The 14,414-nt window shown below is 38.0% G+C and overlaps 1 protein-coding gene across 2 annotated transcripts; it reads left to right on the forward strand.

Moving 5' to 3' along the window:
• Positions 1 to 1,145: 1,145 nt before the first annotated feature.
• Positions 1,146 to 6,278, forward strand: LOC129717629 (NCK-interacting protein with SH3 domain). 2 transcript variants are annotated; one of them, XM_055667664.1, is made up of 8 exons: positions 1,146 to 1,699; positions 1,789 to 1,973; positions 2,296 to 2,445; positions 2,506 to 2,599; positions 2,720 to 3,871; positions 3,940 to 4,161; positions 4,222 to 4,394; positions 4,452 to 6,278. In XM_055667664.1, exons 1-8 carry the CDS (start codon positions 1,696 to 1,698, stop codon positions 4,641 to 4,643), a joined length of 2,172 nt encoding a protein of 723 aa, XP_055523639.1. In that variant the 5' UTR covers positions 1,146 to 1,695; the 3' UTR covers positions 4,644 to 6,278. The 2 variants fall into 2 exon arrangements, with proteins under 2 accessions (XP_055523639.1, XP_055523638.1); XM_055667663.1 differs by having other exon boundaries at positions 1,149 to 1,723.
• Positions 6,279 to 14,414: the final 8,136 nt, after the last annotated feature.

Raw genomic sequence — 14,414 nt, forward strand, 5'->3', positions numbered from 1 at the left:
TTGCCATCAGTGATGGGCACCATTTCGCCTGTTTTTAGATCGGTTAGTGAATATGATACGACAACATCGGGTACGGGTTTGTTAAAGTTCGCATGCTTTTGGCGATTTGATGTATTTATCACAACAAAACCATGATATATAAAATAAAAAGTCGTGGGACAACTGTGTCTATAAAGCTCAATTTTGAAGATGCAAGAGACAGACATAGAAACGATGCGCTGTACACTTTTGCGGTACTGGAAAACATTTATGTTATCTCAGGAAACAAATTAAAAAAAAAAAGACTTTCTGAAGCATAAGAATTCTCGAGCTGGAACCAACAGAAGTTGCGGGGAAATTAGGCCTTCGAATTTATTTTAGCGGTAGAGCTCAGAAGCTTCGGTTTTTCGAAAAATGTCCTCACGGGTAAAAATAAATTAAAGCTGAGAGTTTCCCAGCTGAAAAATATATAAATTTTTTTTTTTACCACAAAAGATCAAAATAATGGTCGCAGTGGTCCAAATCTTACAAAAAAAAACACTATATTTCAACGTTTATTGCATCTCTAAGAAATTTAGCATCACAATATGTTTGTGCTATCGAACATTTTTCATTGGTAAAAAAGTATAATTTTACCCGCACGACTTCCCGAAGTCTGATTGTGTTGAAATTTAGAATAGTGACTTCTTTCGAGAAGACGAAACTTTTGAGCCGTTCATCTAAATCTCTGATCGAAATTCAGAAGTCTTTTTCCCATATATCTCATTGATACATTTTTTGTTGAAGTTTTAACCGGCGGTCATTCACCAGTCAATGAAAACTATGATATATTGCATACTGTTTAAGCAACATCAAATAATGGATTATAACTAGTTTATTCGTAGAACATTCTGATTGCAAACCATATCAATGCGGCTCTGCTGCATAGTCGAGGGCAAGGATCAAGGCGGCTTTAAGTCAATGCTATTCAATTTCAATTGAAGTAAATTAAGAGTGCATACGCTTTGACAAACAATTTCTTGAGTCGCATTTTTATCGGTGCTGTCTGAAATTGTCATTTTCGGTTGTCAGTTGCGGTTGTCAGTTAGAGCGCAAAATTCTAATTTTTCACTGAAATCACAATACATCGACAGAAAATTCTTCCTGTTCTGTTTCCTTTCAAGCAAGTATATGTTTTTCTGTTTCTATTTTGTGCTGCCGAACTCAACAAACCGGCCTCGAACGAAGCACGGTGTGTAAGCGAAAGTGTGGATGTTCTACAAATAAAAACAACATAACATTGACGTTTGCTGTGATTCTCGCCTCACCCCACCGAGAGCAGATACGACGGATTCGATGCTCGTTTTCTAGTTTCAAAAATAAACAGAGCAGTATCAATCTCTCAGAACGACGACGATGTGTAGGTATGTACTTGCTTTAGATGCCAGTGAACGGAAGCTGTAACTGTGCTAAGGCACGGGATGAACCATAACAACACGATACCGCGAGAGTGCCATTGAAGGGAAGCACACAAACTACGTGAGACTTTCGAAGAGCACGGACGAATTTTCGCGATGTGAAACATTTATGAAGAGGGTGTGTGAGAGTTTTCCTTTACAGCCTATTTATGCTTAGCGAAAATATAGTAAATGTGATATAAAAATTACATCAAAAGCGAATATAGGTCGTTTGCGGGAGTATTCTAGTTGCAGCCAGATAAATCCAGCGTGATTAACCATGGGTGAGCATTTGCTGAACGATTCTGGTGAGTTTTTATCACCAATTATGAATAGGAAAAATCAATTATTTCGTCCTCTCTTTTTTCCGCAGAGACCTTCGAGATGCTTAAGGCTCTGTATGATTTCACGGCGGTTTATCCGAAGACTATCAGCTTTGACGAGGGCGAATACTTTATCTTACATCAAACCAGCGCCCGTCAGAGAAACTGGTGGCAAGTGGTCAGCATGAAAGGAAACATCGGCTTCGTGCCATCGAATTATGTCATGAAGCTAAAGGTAGGATTCATGTGTGCGACGGTACCACGTACAAGGACGAAAGAATATCAGTAGCATTGCAAAAAATCGATATTTTACTGCATTTTAAATAAGCCTCAGCATCTTGCCATATAGCGATAAGAAACGGATATATATGGAATTTCAGTCATGCACCCCTTTCTATTACCGTGTCATAATTAGACTTGTTATGGCGCAGCTCATATTATTTTCTTCCTGTGTCATGCCATCCATCATTTCATCATTCAAGTTTTGCCGTGTACATAATGCATAATCAGCTTGTGTTCTTTCTTTTCACTAAGACGCTTTATGTATACTGTTGTAGGTCGATCCCAACTTTCTCAATGGGTTTCTAGAATCTAGCATTGAATCACTACGAATGTCGACGGAAAAGGAAATAAATGGTATTATTAACCGACAAGAGCTCATCGATCGATTGGTTGAGAAGCAAAGGAAAGTTGAAAAAATATTGAAGGTTGTTGGGCAAGTTGAAACGTTGAGTAATGTTGTAACCAGGGATGATTATCTCTTCCAGAGTGAGTCTTCCGACAGTGAGGAAGCGCCACCACCCAAGCTCGGAAATGGAAGTATTTCAGGCCTGGAAGAGCATGCTAGTAATCATTGTTTTGGTGAGCTTTTTTCGGATGCTAGATCAGCAATGTGCTTATTATTTAAGGAATGCTTTCTATTCAAACACTAGCATTTTTTTGAAAATTTATACAAACTTTTTATCTGAACCATTCTTTCAGATACCAGCCTCAATCATAACACAGAACACTACCATTCTCCAGTGTCATCCAAGCATGAAAAATTAACCAAAAAATCCCAGTCTAGTCCAGCCGTAGGCGCTGCCAACAATGTTCCGCAGTTCATACAGGAAAGCCCTAGCATGAGCATTCTGTCATCCAAGCTGAACCAAGAGGAACCGTTGACACCTACTGCCCAGGAGAACAGCGTGGTGTCAGAGATATCAGAAACGGAAACAACCAACACCGCCACCACCACTACAACTACTACTACAAGTGACGAAATAACCGCCATTTCTCGGGGTGATGAAGAAATCCCTAAGACAGAACCAACGGCCGAACCGGAAGTGCAAACGGATCTCGAGAATGAGTTGGAAATCACCAATAATGACGACATGACCGCTAGTGAAAATGAACCGCACCCCAAAGAGTCATCTGCCAAAGAGCCTAACGACGAATTGGACGCGACAGCGAAGAGTGAAAATGCAATCGAAATCCTACCAATGAATATAGAACCCCAGGATGTTTACCAGGTGGTAGATGCAATTCGCACTAGCACAAGCCTTAGCCACGAAATGGCATGTGTAGCGCTTCGCGTGGTACTGAGTGAACTTGAACCTTTGCTTCCTCCGCCAGTGGTCAAACATCTGGAACCGATTGCCGTTCACCTTACAGCCCCCTTAGACGTTCCAGATCCGTTCCTAGCGCAAACCCACGACGCGCAGCGTTTACGCATCATTTTCGCAGGCCTGTCAGAATGCAAAAACGATTCAGAGCAACGAACTTGGATGCTGCACGAAGACGAAGCGGATATTAGTCGCTATTTGAGCGAACTAATCATCATCCTAACCGACGCTGATCCAAAGATTTGTCGCAACGAAATGGCCGTTGATCACTACCAGAGTGTCATAAACTTAGTCCTGTACTACCAAATGGAAACGCGCTGGTCCATTCGGAAGTTACTGCTTAAAGCTTTCAAAGCGATGTGCCATCTTGATTACACCACAGTCGATATTTTGCTGGGGTCCGTTCTTCCGCTGGAAATCATTCAGGATATGATATCCAATGCGAGAAACGTGGAAAAACTCCAAGAGTTGGCGAACATGTTGATAATCGTATTCTCCATTGGTAGAAAAATGCCAATAAATCAACAAGGTAATATCAGTTCTAATCGGTTTTTTAAAACTCCTTAAACACGGTTTTACTTTATTCTTGCTTTTCAGAACATCTTCGGTCAGACTTTATTATATTTCTATTGAACATAATAGAAAACCCGCCCGAAACTGACGTTCACGGTGTTCTCTCTGAAACCATGATCAATTTGATTCTGTCGTTTAATTTGCAGTTCGATAATTTTACTGACAATATTGTGCTAGAGGCCATGGAGCAGATTCAAACAGCGAAAACTTTCACCGAAAAGATCCTTGTACTGATTAATCGAGAGGGTATTTAACTGAAATTCGTTTTTCGTTGGGTTTTTAATTAAAACGATGTTACTTTTACAGAAGATCCAGTTCACACATTGAAACACACTCCCGCACATATTAATCCTGTTCTCAAAATGCTTGTGGATTTATTTAGCCAGCAAGAGACAGCTTCTATTTTTTACACCAATGACCAAAGCGTACTGATCGATATTCTAGTCCGTCAGCTATCTGACCTTTCAGCCGGAGAACCAGTAAGATAAATGACTCTACTGGTGATAAACATCCTCTGCTAAATTTCCTCCTTTTAGATTCGCAAATGGTACTTGGAGCTGTGTCGAAGAATCGTCCGGAACACCAGCTACGCAGAACACCAGCATCGAAAGCAGGATCTGATGAAAATTTTTACCCGCATCTTTTGCGAGGAAACAGAATGCAGCGCCGGTGATCAGCAGATTGTGCGTGAAATCGCTAATGAATTTCCTCAAATTTTCAAGGCATGAAGGCTGTCCGCCGACGATCCCAACATAATTGCAAGCGAGCACACCAAACAGTCGGCTGTTCGGGAAATAATGAGATGTTTTTCAGGTGCCAGTTATTCTTATGTTTACCAGCGATATTGTTGACACGTTGACGCGTTGACACATGCAACCAGGTATTTCTTACGGCTGACATAGATTTTTGTATCGAGCAAAGAGGTAGTGCGTAAAGGAAGTTTCTCTAAATAAGGAAAGTTTGTTCTATCATTCAGAGGATCACATGCCTCGTTTGGGTGACTCTCTGGTTATGCCTATTATCTAACAGTTCATAAAAGGATATACCGTTGTCCAACCCATTCGATACATGTGGTAAACTGACTGCCAGTGCAATCCTACCGAGACTTCCGAAAGCGCCGATCGGAAAACAGCATGAACATTGAACTTTCTTCTAATACAAGATTCTAAACGATCTCAACGCTCGAAAGAAAAACAATAGCGAAAATATCTGAAACATTATTTATCTTTAAATTTAAAGCTAATCAAACATTTAGATAGAAAAGTCCTAACAGAGTAACAGAGCAGTCAGTACCTGCTCTGGCACACATCCAATCCAATTGTCACAACTTTCAAGCTAATTCTCTTCCAAACACAAGCAAGTATACGACAGCAGAGCCACGGCTTCAAACACAAACTTCCCTCAAAACGCGGCTTCCGAGAAAAACAATTGATCAGTAGAAAATACCCAAACTGATTTGAACTTGTTGATTTTATTGCTTTTCACAATCAAAAATTAAAATCGCAATGTCGATTTGTTACATTCTACTAAAAAAAAATAAAACACAACTATGCAGAGCTTACACTTTCTATTAGATTTATGTAATGTTGAAAATACAGTGATGTATAACATGATTGGATCGTTGAAATTTGTATCATTGTTTAAAATACTCTCGTCACAAGTACGAATTGGCAGAACCTAAAAATGAACATTTGGTAGCATTATTCCAACAGTAGCATTGTTCAATTAGTATTTAAGGCCCAAACTAATAATCAAAAAAAAACTGATGTTACACAAAGCATTTATCGTTTTACCTATGTGTTAGTCGTTGAGTTTTGTGATCCAAATTCAATGAATATTCGAGCAAAAAAAAATATGAATCTATCCCTTCGATGCCAAAAATTTAGCCTAAACCTTACCTAATCCAGAACTGTTAGAAAACTACTCCGACTCAACCAAAATTAGTTGTGGAAAGAAATTCAAATTTTATACAAATCAGTAAATATTACAAAACAGAAATGGAGGAACATTTTTTGGAGTGGAACAAACAGCGCCAAGCACATAACCGTTATAAAACAATTTTAACTACGAAAATCAAGAAAAAAAATATTTCGAAATAGATATTTAACCAAAGGAAGATAGACAGCTAATTATATTTTAGTAGGTTACAAATGCATTTCAAAGTTTATAAAACAGAACATTTTTAAAAACCGATGTAAATCAAATAACGAATGATCCCCGTGCGAACTGTTTCGCAGCGGGTAACCGTAGAAAATAAAACGCAATTTCAAAGCAGTTACGCTAATACATCATCGATAGGAAAGGTATTCAAAGATTGAAGCAATTTAAAAACACTATTTAAGAAATAAAAGTTGAGAAAACAATTTCATAGTCATATTCAATTGTAGTTATCCTATTCTTATTCTGCGTTTTCCTGGATATATTCATGTTTATGCCGATTGACCTTCAATTTAATTGAACTGATTAAAAAGCGCTGCTCAAAAATCAAATCGTTTGGAACGTACCTTGTAATATGTCTTTGTTCGTCTTCAAACTGGCCATCAAAAATCACCGAACGAGTTTCTACGTGTATGAAAGCCATGATGAGCTACCCGTTCCCCTGCTGATGGATCTAACAGTCTCTTCCACGAGTTCTTATTTCATCGCGGCGATCGTTTCGCAAAGATCAGTAACTTCAGCAGAACTAGGTCCTACATTAGTATTCCTCGTTTTGCTTTATTTCTTTAGGACTTTCGACGTTGAATTACGTTTCTCAGGAAGTTCGACTACATAAGGATGTAAAATGATAATCTTAAAACGGGAAAAGTGAAAAATATTACAAATGCCAATAAATCGGTTAGTGTTACTGTCCCTTGTGGAAACACAACAGTTAGTTTTCGATGGATTTCCTTCGTTCTTGCAGCAATCGATAGGAAAGTCTTCTATTCATCGTCCCAAATGCAGAAAATTCTAATTTGAGTATTCGAACTATTGTACTGTTGAAAATTGTCAAGCCTTGTTAAAATGCAAAATTCGACCTTTCATTGGTCCCTTGATGCTTACTTTCCCCAACACGGTCGACAAAATTATAGACCTAGTAAATCGGGAATGTACTATTTGGCCTAAACTAGTTTTATATTAGTTCTAGACAGCGACTACAACAGTCCTTACACTTAGCAGCAGCTAAGTCAGTGGTTCCCGAACTTTTTGACTCCTCGGCCTCTTTTGCTAAACACAAAGAATTCCCCGACCCCTTTTGCGAAGCACAAAGCTCCCTAAAAGAATTTCAGACACAAATTTTGCAATACGAGGTTGCGTTTTTCTGTCTTATATCGTCCTGTAAGTCTAATTTGGTTCACTCCTTGGTCCTAACTAGAGATAGACCGAATATTCGGGCCGAATATCAGCAAAAATTGGATTTCGCCGAATATGCCGAATAAGCCGAATAGTGGCCAATGATTATCAGAAAATAACAAAAAGTATAGTGCAAAGTTTTATGAACGGGGGTAAACGAAAACGGAAGATGTAACTTGGGCTTAGAAAGGAATATATCTCATTCAAACGGAACACGAACCGCAATCTTCACACAATATTTCATGTCTTGTCTGGATGAGGTATATTTTTTCTGAGCCAAAGTCACATCCTCAGTTCTTGTTCATTTCTCGCATTTTATTTTTTTTTTTTTCAAAAACACTCAAAATGTAGTTGTAACACAAACTTTTAAATTGTGTTAACCATAATCGTCAAAAACATTATTTTTAAACGACAACTCAAATAAGAACAAAAGTAGGTGCGCCACGGATTAGCGTGCCTTATTCCATAGGCGCAAAATTAATTATTTCTTGTGCAATAGTTCGGACAATTTTCAATCGTTTGAACAATTGAACAATTGAAAGCGAAAGAAACAATTTAAACTTCAAACAATGACCATTTGGTTATTTTGTTATCATATGATCAACGTTGTGTTCAGCCGAATATTCGTCTCACCGAATAATGGAAAAAAGGTTATTCGGTATTCGGCCGAAGGCCGAATAGTGCTATTCGGTGCATCTCTAGTCCTAACACGTAGACGAGTTTAAAATCTGCTTTCACAGAGGTATCTAGAGAGAAATTTAGATTACCTGTCAAGTTTACCAAGAGCCTAGCGGCCCTCTTGCGGCCCTGGACCCCCGCTAACCACTGGGTTAAGTGATGATCTCAATGATTTAACGTTCGTTAACTACAATACCATCAGGTGAGCAACCGATCCAAGGAATTTACGGAGGAATGGCAAATCCACTTTTTTTACCGGGTTACCAACCAAGGCTATAGCTTTGAATTGCAACAAAGATAACTAGAACAAGATACCCAACTCCCATATTTTTCATACATTTTGAATACGACTGATTTCCGACGGTTAGTGCTGCCATCTGATGACTTAAATTCTCATAATATTGTCACTATGAGATTTATCGTGTATAGTCCGTCATCGATCGTTGAGCTGCTCAAAATTGTATATGAAAAAGGTGTAGCAGTTTGGTCAGATCGGCGCTTAAGATATCATGCAGATTAATGATATTGTCATTTTTTTCACTTAATGCTATTGCCATATTTTTGCACTTCAAAGTGCAAAAGAAAAGTGTGACATTGACTGTCAGAGTGGGAGTTTATATTGAGGGGTTATATTTATTTTCAGGTCCCATTCTACCAACACTTAAAGTTTGATATGTCACAAGCCAGGTTTCAGCACCATTGTGCATCTGGTCAGGTTCACCGGGGCACCCGATTTTTGGTTTATTAACCTCGGCAAGAGTGGAAAACTTGGCTGTAGAACGTGCTCATAGCGGTTATCAAGAATTTCAATATCAATTTTAAATTATGCGCCGATTATTCTTGATTCTTCCGGACAGTATCATGTTTGAGAACTAAACATTCGTACACATTATTATCATTTTTCTGATGGCAGCACCGTACAGTCGTCCACATGGATACAGAAAAAAATATTTCACCTTTCAGCAGTCATGGTTTGGCCTTGTCGTCAGTTGATTTTGACGTTAAGTATTGTCCTTTCACAAATAAATTAGAATGCAGGGTATTTTTAAGAAAAAGAAGAAGCAACACCCGCAACTGACAGACATCTCAAACACTGGTAAAAAAGTGCTGTAAGGAATAGCACTCGATACACGTTCAACTGGGGATAGTTAAATGTTCGTAATTGAAATACAAAAATATCCGAATAAGTTTTATTCTCTACACCTCATTAGTTAATTTGAGTCTTTTTCATTAAGCAGACAGTATATAAAGTAGAGAGAACGAAAATTAAGCGAACTGGAAATATGATATATTTCCAGTTCGCTTAATTTTCGTTCTCTCTACTTCATATACTGTCTGCTTAATGAATTTGCGTGTTAACGGGAAAAAGCCGTTGTTAAAAATAGAAATTCAGTTCGAAAAATAGAGTCTTTTTATTTGTTTCTAAGGTTTTCGTTTGTCTTGATCGAGCAAAGAATATCATATTTATCATCAAAGGCATGTACGATTTATTGCCATCAGCGATGGGCACCATTTCGCCTGTTTTTAGATCGGTTAGTGAATATACAAACGACAACATCGGGTACGGGTTTGTTAAAGTTCGCATGCTTTTGGCGATTTGATGTATTTATCACAACAATGTCATGATATATAAAATAAAAGTCGTGGGACAACTATGTCTATAAAGCTCAATTTTGAAGATGCAGGAGACAGACATAGAAACGATGCGCTGTACACTTTTGCGGTACTGGAAAACATCTATGTTAACTCAGGGAACAAATTTTCAAAAAAAAAAAGACTTTCTGAAGCATAGAAATTCTCAAGCTGGAACCAACAGAAGTTATGGGGAAACTAGGCCTTCGAATTTCGTTTAGCGGTAGAGCTCAGAAGCTTCGGTTTTTCGAAAATATCCTCAATGGTAAAAAAATCTGAGAGAGTTTCCCAGCTGAAAAATATATAAATATTTTTTTTACCACAAAAGGTCAAAATAATGGTCGCAGTGGTCCAAATCTTACGAAAAAAACACTAGATTTTAACGTTTATTGCATCTCTAAGGAATTTGGCATCACAATTTTTTTTATCGAACATTTTTTTATTGATAAAAAAGTATAATTTTACCCGCACGCCTTCCCGAAGTCCGATTGTGCTGAAAATTAGAATAGTGACTTCTTTCGAGAAGACGAAACTCTTGAGCCGTACCTCCAAATCTCTGAACGAAATTCAGAAGTCTTTTTCCCATATATCTCATCGACACATTTTTTTGTTGAGGTTTTAACCGGCGGTCATTCATCAGTCAATGAAAACTATATTATATTGCATACTGTTTAAGCAACATCAAATAATGGATTATAACTAGTTTATTCGTAGAACATTCTGATTGCAAACCATATCAATGCGGCTCTGCTGCATAGTCGAGGGCAAGGAATCAAGGCGGCTTCAATGCTATTCAATTTCAATTGAAGTAAATTAAGAGTGCATACGCTTTGACAAACAAGTTCATGAGTCGCATTTTTATCGGTGTTGTCTGAGATTGTCATTTTCGGTTGTCAGTTGCGGTTGTCAGTTAGAGCGCAAAATTCTAATTTTTCTCTGAAATCACAATATCCATCATATTAACAGTGTAAAAATTAGTTCGACTTTTGCTCACGCGCAGCGACAATCATGTCCGATGAATCCTGCAAGAGTCAGGTATCTTGTTCTAGCCATCTTTGGTTTGGCCTTAGGGTCTGACTCGAGTTGTGGAACTTTTAAGTTGAACATATCTAACCGGTACACAGACTTGGCAGAGTTACTTAAAAAAAGTTGTATGAAAAGTGAAAAGTACCATTGATGGCACTATACTCAATTCGTTCCATATGTCTTGCCCCATCATCATGTGAAATCTTAAGTTTGGCCTTAGGGTCTGACTCGAGTTGTGGAACTTTTAAGTTGAACATATCTAACCGGTACTTGGCAGAGTTACTTATAAAAAATTATATGAAAAGTGAAAAATACCTTTGATGGCACTATGTCCAACTTGTAACATATACCTAACCCCATCTCCATGTGCAATTTTGTCCTTAACGAGTGGGGATAAGCCGAGTTATGGAACTTTTCAGCTACATATATCTTACCGGTACACAGATTTGGCAGAGTTACTTAAAAAAAGTTATATGAAAAGTGAAAAATACCATTGATGGCACTAAGTCCAACTTGTAACATATACCTAACCCCATTTCCATGCGCAATTTCGTCCTTAACGAGTGGGGATAGGCCGAGTTATGGAACTTTTCATCTACATGTATCATATGCGTATTATTTACCCTAAGCAGTGAAATCATTCAGTTTTACGTAAATTTACGTTTTTTTTACGTGTTCGCTTGGTAATATTTATTTTGTGTGTATGTTCTAATAATCTTTGCCTATATGGTAACCTTGGTTTCCCTCTTAAATTGTTTCGAAAAGTTCTGCGCACACTTTTTCTTTTTAGCCTGGATGCCTTTCGATTGAATGAATAAACAGGAGGTCAAGTTCCGAATCGGAATGTAGCACCAAGGCTTTGCTTCGCTTTTTTGCCATTCGGTTTAACATAACTGTCAATTTCAGTTTTCAGTATACACGGTATACAGTGATATAGTATACACTACACGGTAAGAGTCGAACACCCATTAATGGATAATTTTGTACCCATTTTTCACTGTCATATGCGGCTGTCAAAAAAATGGGTTAATTTAAAATTGTGAAATGGCTAAAATTGTACTCATTAGGAAGACATATTCTTAGGAAAAAAATGGGTTAGTTTATTACTCATTAATGTGTGAAAAACCACTTCAAGTGTCTTCTAGTTTCCTCTGTCGATTTGTTCGCACGCGTGACCATATAAAGGGTTTGTGAACCACCAGTAAAAAATCACTGTGATGAAGCAACTGTGGAGCATTCTCAATTCATTGCTTAGCAACAGAACATGAACATGTTGACAAATATTAAACAAAACAGATCGTAGAAATAACGCGTGCGAACAAATCGACAGAGGAAACTAAAACGATGCTTGAAGTATTTTTTCACCCATTAATGGGTGAACAAATGACCCATTTTATTCTAAGAACATGTCTTTCTAATGCGTACAATTTTACCCATTTCACATTTTTGAATTTACCCATTTTTTCGACAGCCGCATATGACAAAAAAAATTGGTACAACAATACCCATTAATGGGTTTTCGACTCTTACTGTGTACAGTGTCACGAAGAAAATAAAATCGATTCGGCAACCAAGCAGAGCATTTGGTAAGAGTTGCGGTTCATAGCGCGGCGAATAAGTTTCAGTGAAACTCACAATACTTGTCTTCAATCCGTTTTGCACACATTTATTTTTCAGGCGGAAAAAAACGATCTTACCGTCCAAAGGATCGATTCAGTAGAAGATCGCGCGCAAAAAAATCGATTCAGAAGATCGATGAATCGACCCGGAAAGATCGATTTTGCAAAAATCGGATCGATCTTGCCCATTGCTAGTTGGTTTGTTGGTTCAATATTGGTTGGTTGATACTGCAGAAACTTAAAATGATTCCTAAGGAAAAACCTACAGATGTAAGTATTCATGGTATATTTCTTATATCACAATTTTCAATGTAATTTTTTTATTTACTTTCAGTTTTGCAAGAAGTGCAACACCAGGAACAGGCCTAACCTGTTCGCCAAGGAAGTGAAAGTGAGTTTCATTATATAAAAATTAATATAAATTATCATTATTATTTTCATTTTCATTTTAGTTTTGCTGCGCATGTAGTGCCAAACTAAAGGCAGAGCGATCGTGGAATAGTGAGCAGCCCGGTCCCAGCCGCCGGCCGCCAGCAGCGCAAGCTGCTCAAACGGTCAACATCCCGGGCCTGGAGCTGCGCGCCAGCTTGCTGGTGGCTGGGGCCGCGGCTCAGACTGCGAAGCAAGAACGAGACTCTACCACAAACAACACGAAGGATGGTAATGAACAAACCGAAAAGAAGGGTGATGAAACAGAAGAGGATACTTATTTAAACAGAAAAATAAAAAAAAATTCAAATATTCAATTTGATACTTTAATTAGAAAGAAAATTCCTCCGGGCCCCACCACCCGTTAATTCGGCCCTGGGTATACAGGGTGTTAGGTAGCCGATAACGATGATAACGATCAAACAGATCATCCGAAATTTTCTTTTCAACATTCTCTTATATAAACCAAATAATTCGTTCTGAATTACTGGTTTATAATTCAGGCCCGTAGCTACCTTATGGGCTAGGGGGGGGCTCACCCTCCCCCACGCGATTGCATTGCCTTTTGTGCAGTTTTCCTATTTCGTATAAATGCAGCGAATTCATTAACTTTTCATACTTTTCAGACTAGCTGCTGTATATTTAAGCTAAATGTATTACTTTTAAATTACTTCCTTGATGAAAAAACATCAGAAAAATTTCTTTGCCCCACCACGCAAGACAGAGTAGCTACAGCACTGCTATAATTCTGTCGACTGTGCTTGGGAAAGCAATTAGAGATCAAAATTTGCGTTTTGACAAGGCTTGACAATTTCCAATAAAACAATAGTTCGAATAATAAAATTATAATTTTCTGCATTTGGGAGCAACGAACACTAACTGATTTATTAACATTTAAAATTAAACATATTCTTAACTTTTTCCGGTTTTAAATTTTCTTTTTTTATTCCGATGTAGCCGAACTTCCTCAGAGACGTAGCTCTACGCAGAAAATATATTTTAGCAATAAGATTACCACGCGGCGCTAGTGTACAAGTGACGTCTGTTTGTGGCTCTAACATTTGGTACTTTTCCAGTGGCGGGTAGATGTCGTTAGATGTATTTTTATCTACGGTGGGTGAAATTGTGTGTTGGCATGACGGCTGAAGCGGTTTTTAGTTTTCTGAATCGGTTCTTAGCACCTAGAACGGTTCTTGGTACCTAGCTTGATGGTAGCAATCGTTTGGAATGCACCTTGTAATCAGAGTCTATGTGTATATAGAGTCGCGCGAAGAGAAAATCTATCGTTTCGGCAACACAGTTTTTGTGCCGTTTGTTGCCAAGAACTATACAGTTCTGTTTTTCAACATGCATAAGCGAATATCATTTCTTGAAATTCTTCACAAGGTACACAGTTTTGAAAGATTACACCGGTGATGTTTTGTTAAATTTAAGTGAACCAGTGTACAGGTTTAATGTTGGATTAAAATGTGTAAGTAAAACTTCGGAAAAACACATATTCTTTATTGCGCTCAATTACAACACTTTTCATCCACCCCTAACATTATCACCTTGTTTATTTACATTGCTCGATTGGTACCCTCGTTTGACACTGATTTGGTTTCTTTGGTTTCATCTTTGCGGGACTCTTATTATAAACATAGACTTTGCTTGTAATATGTCTTTGTACGTCTTCAAACTTGCCATCAAGAATTACCGAACGAGTTTCTAGGTGTATGAAATCCATGATGAGCAACCCGTATCCCTGTTGATGGAACTAACGGTATCTTCCACGAGTTCTTA

The sequence above is a fragment of the Wyeomyia smithii genome, chromosome 1, assembly GCF_029784165.1.
Source record: "Wyeomyia smithii strain HCP4-BCI-WySm-NY-G18 chromosome 1, ASM2978416v1, whole genome shotgun sequence".
NCBI classification, from domain to species: Eukaryota; Metazoa; Arthropoda; class Insecta; order Diptera; family Culicidae; genus Wyeomyia; species Wyeomyia smithii.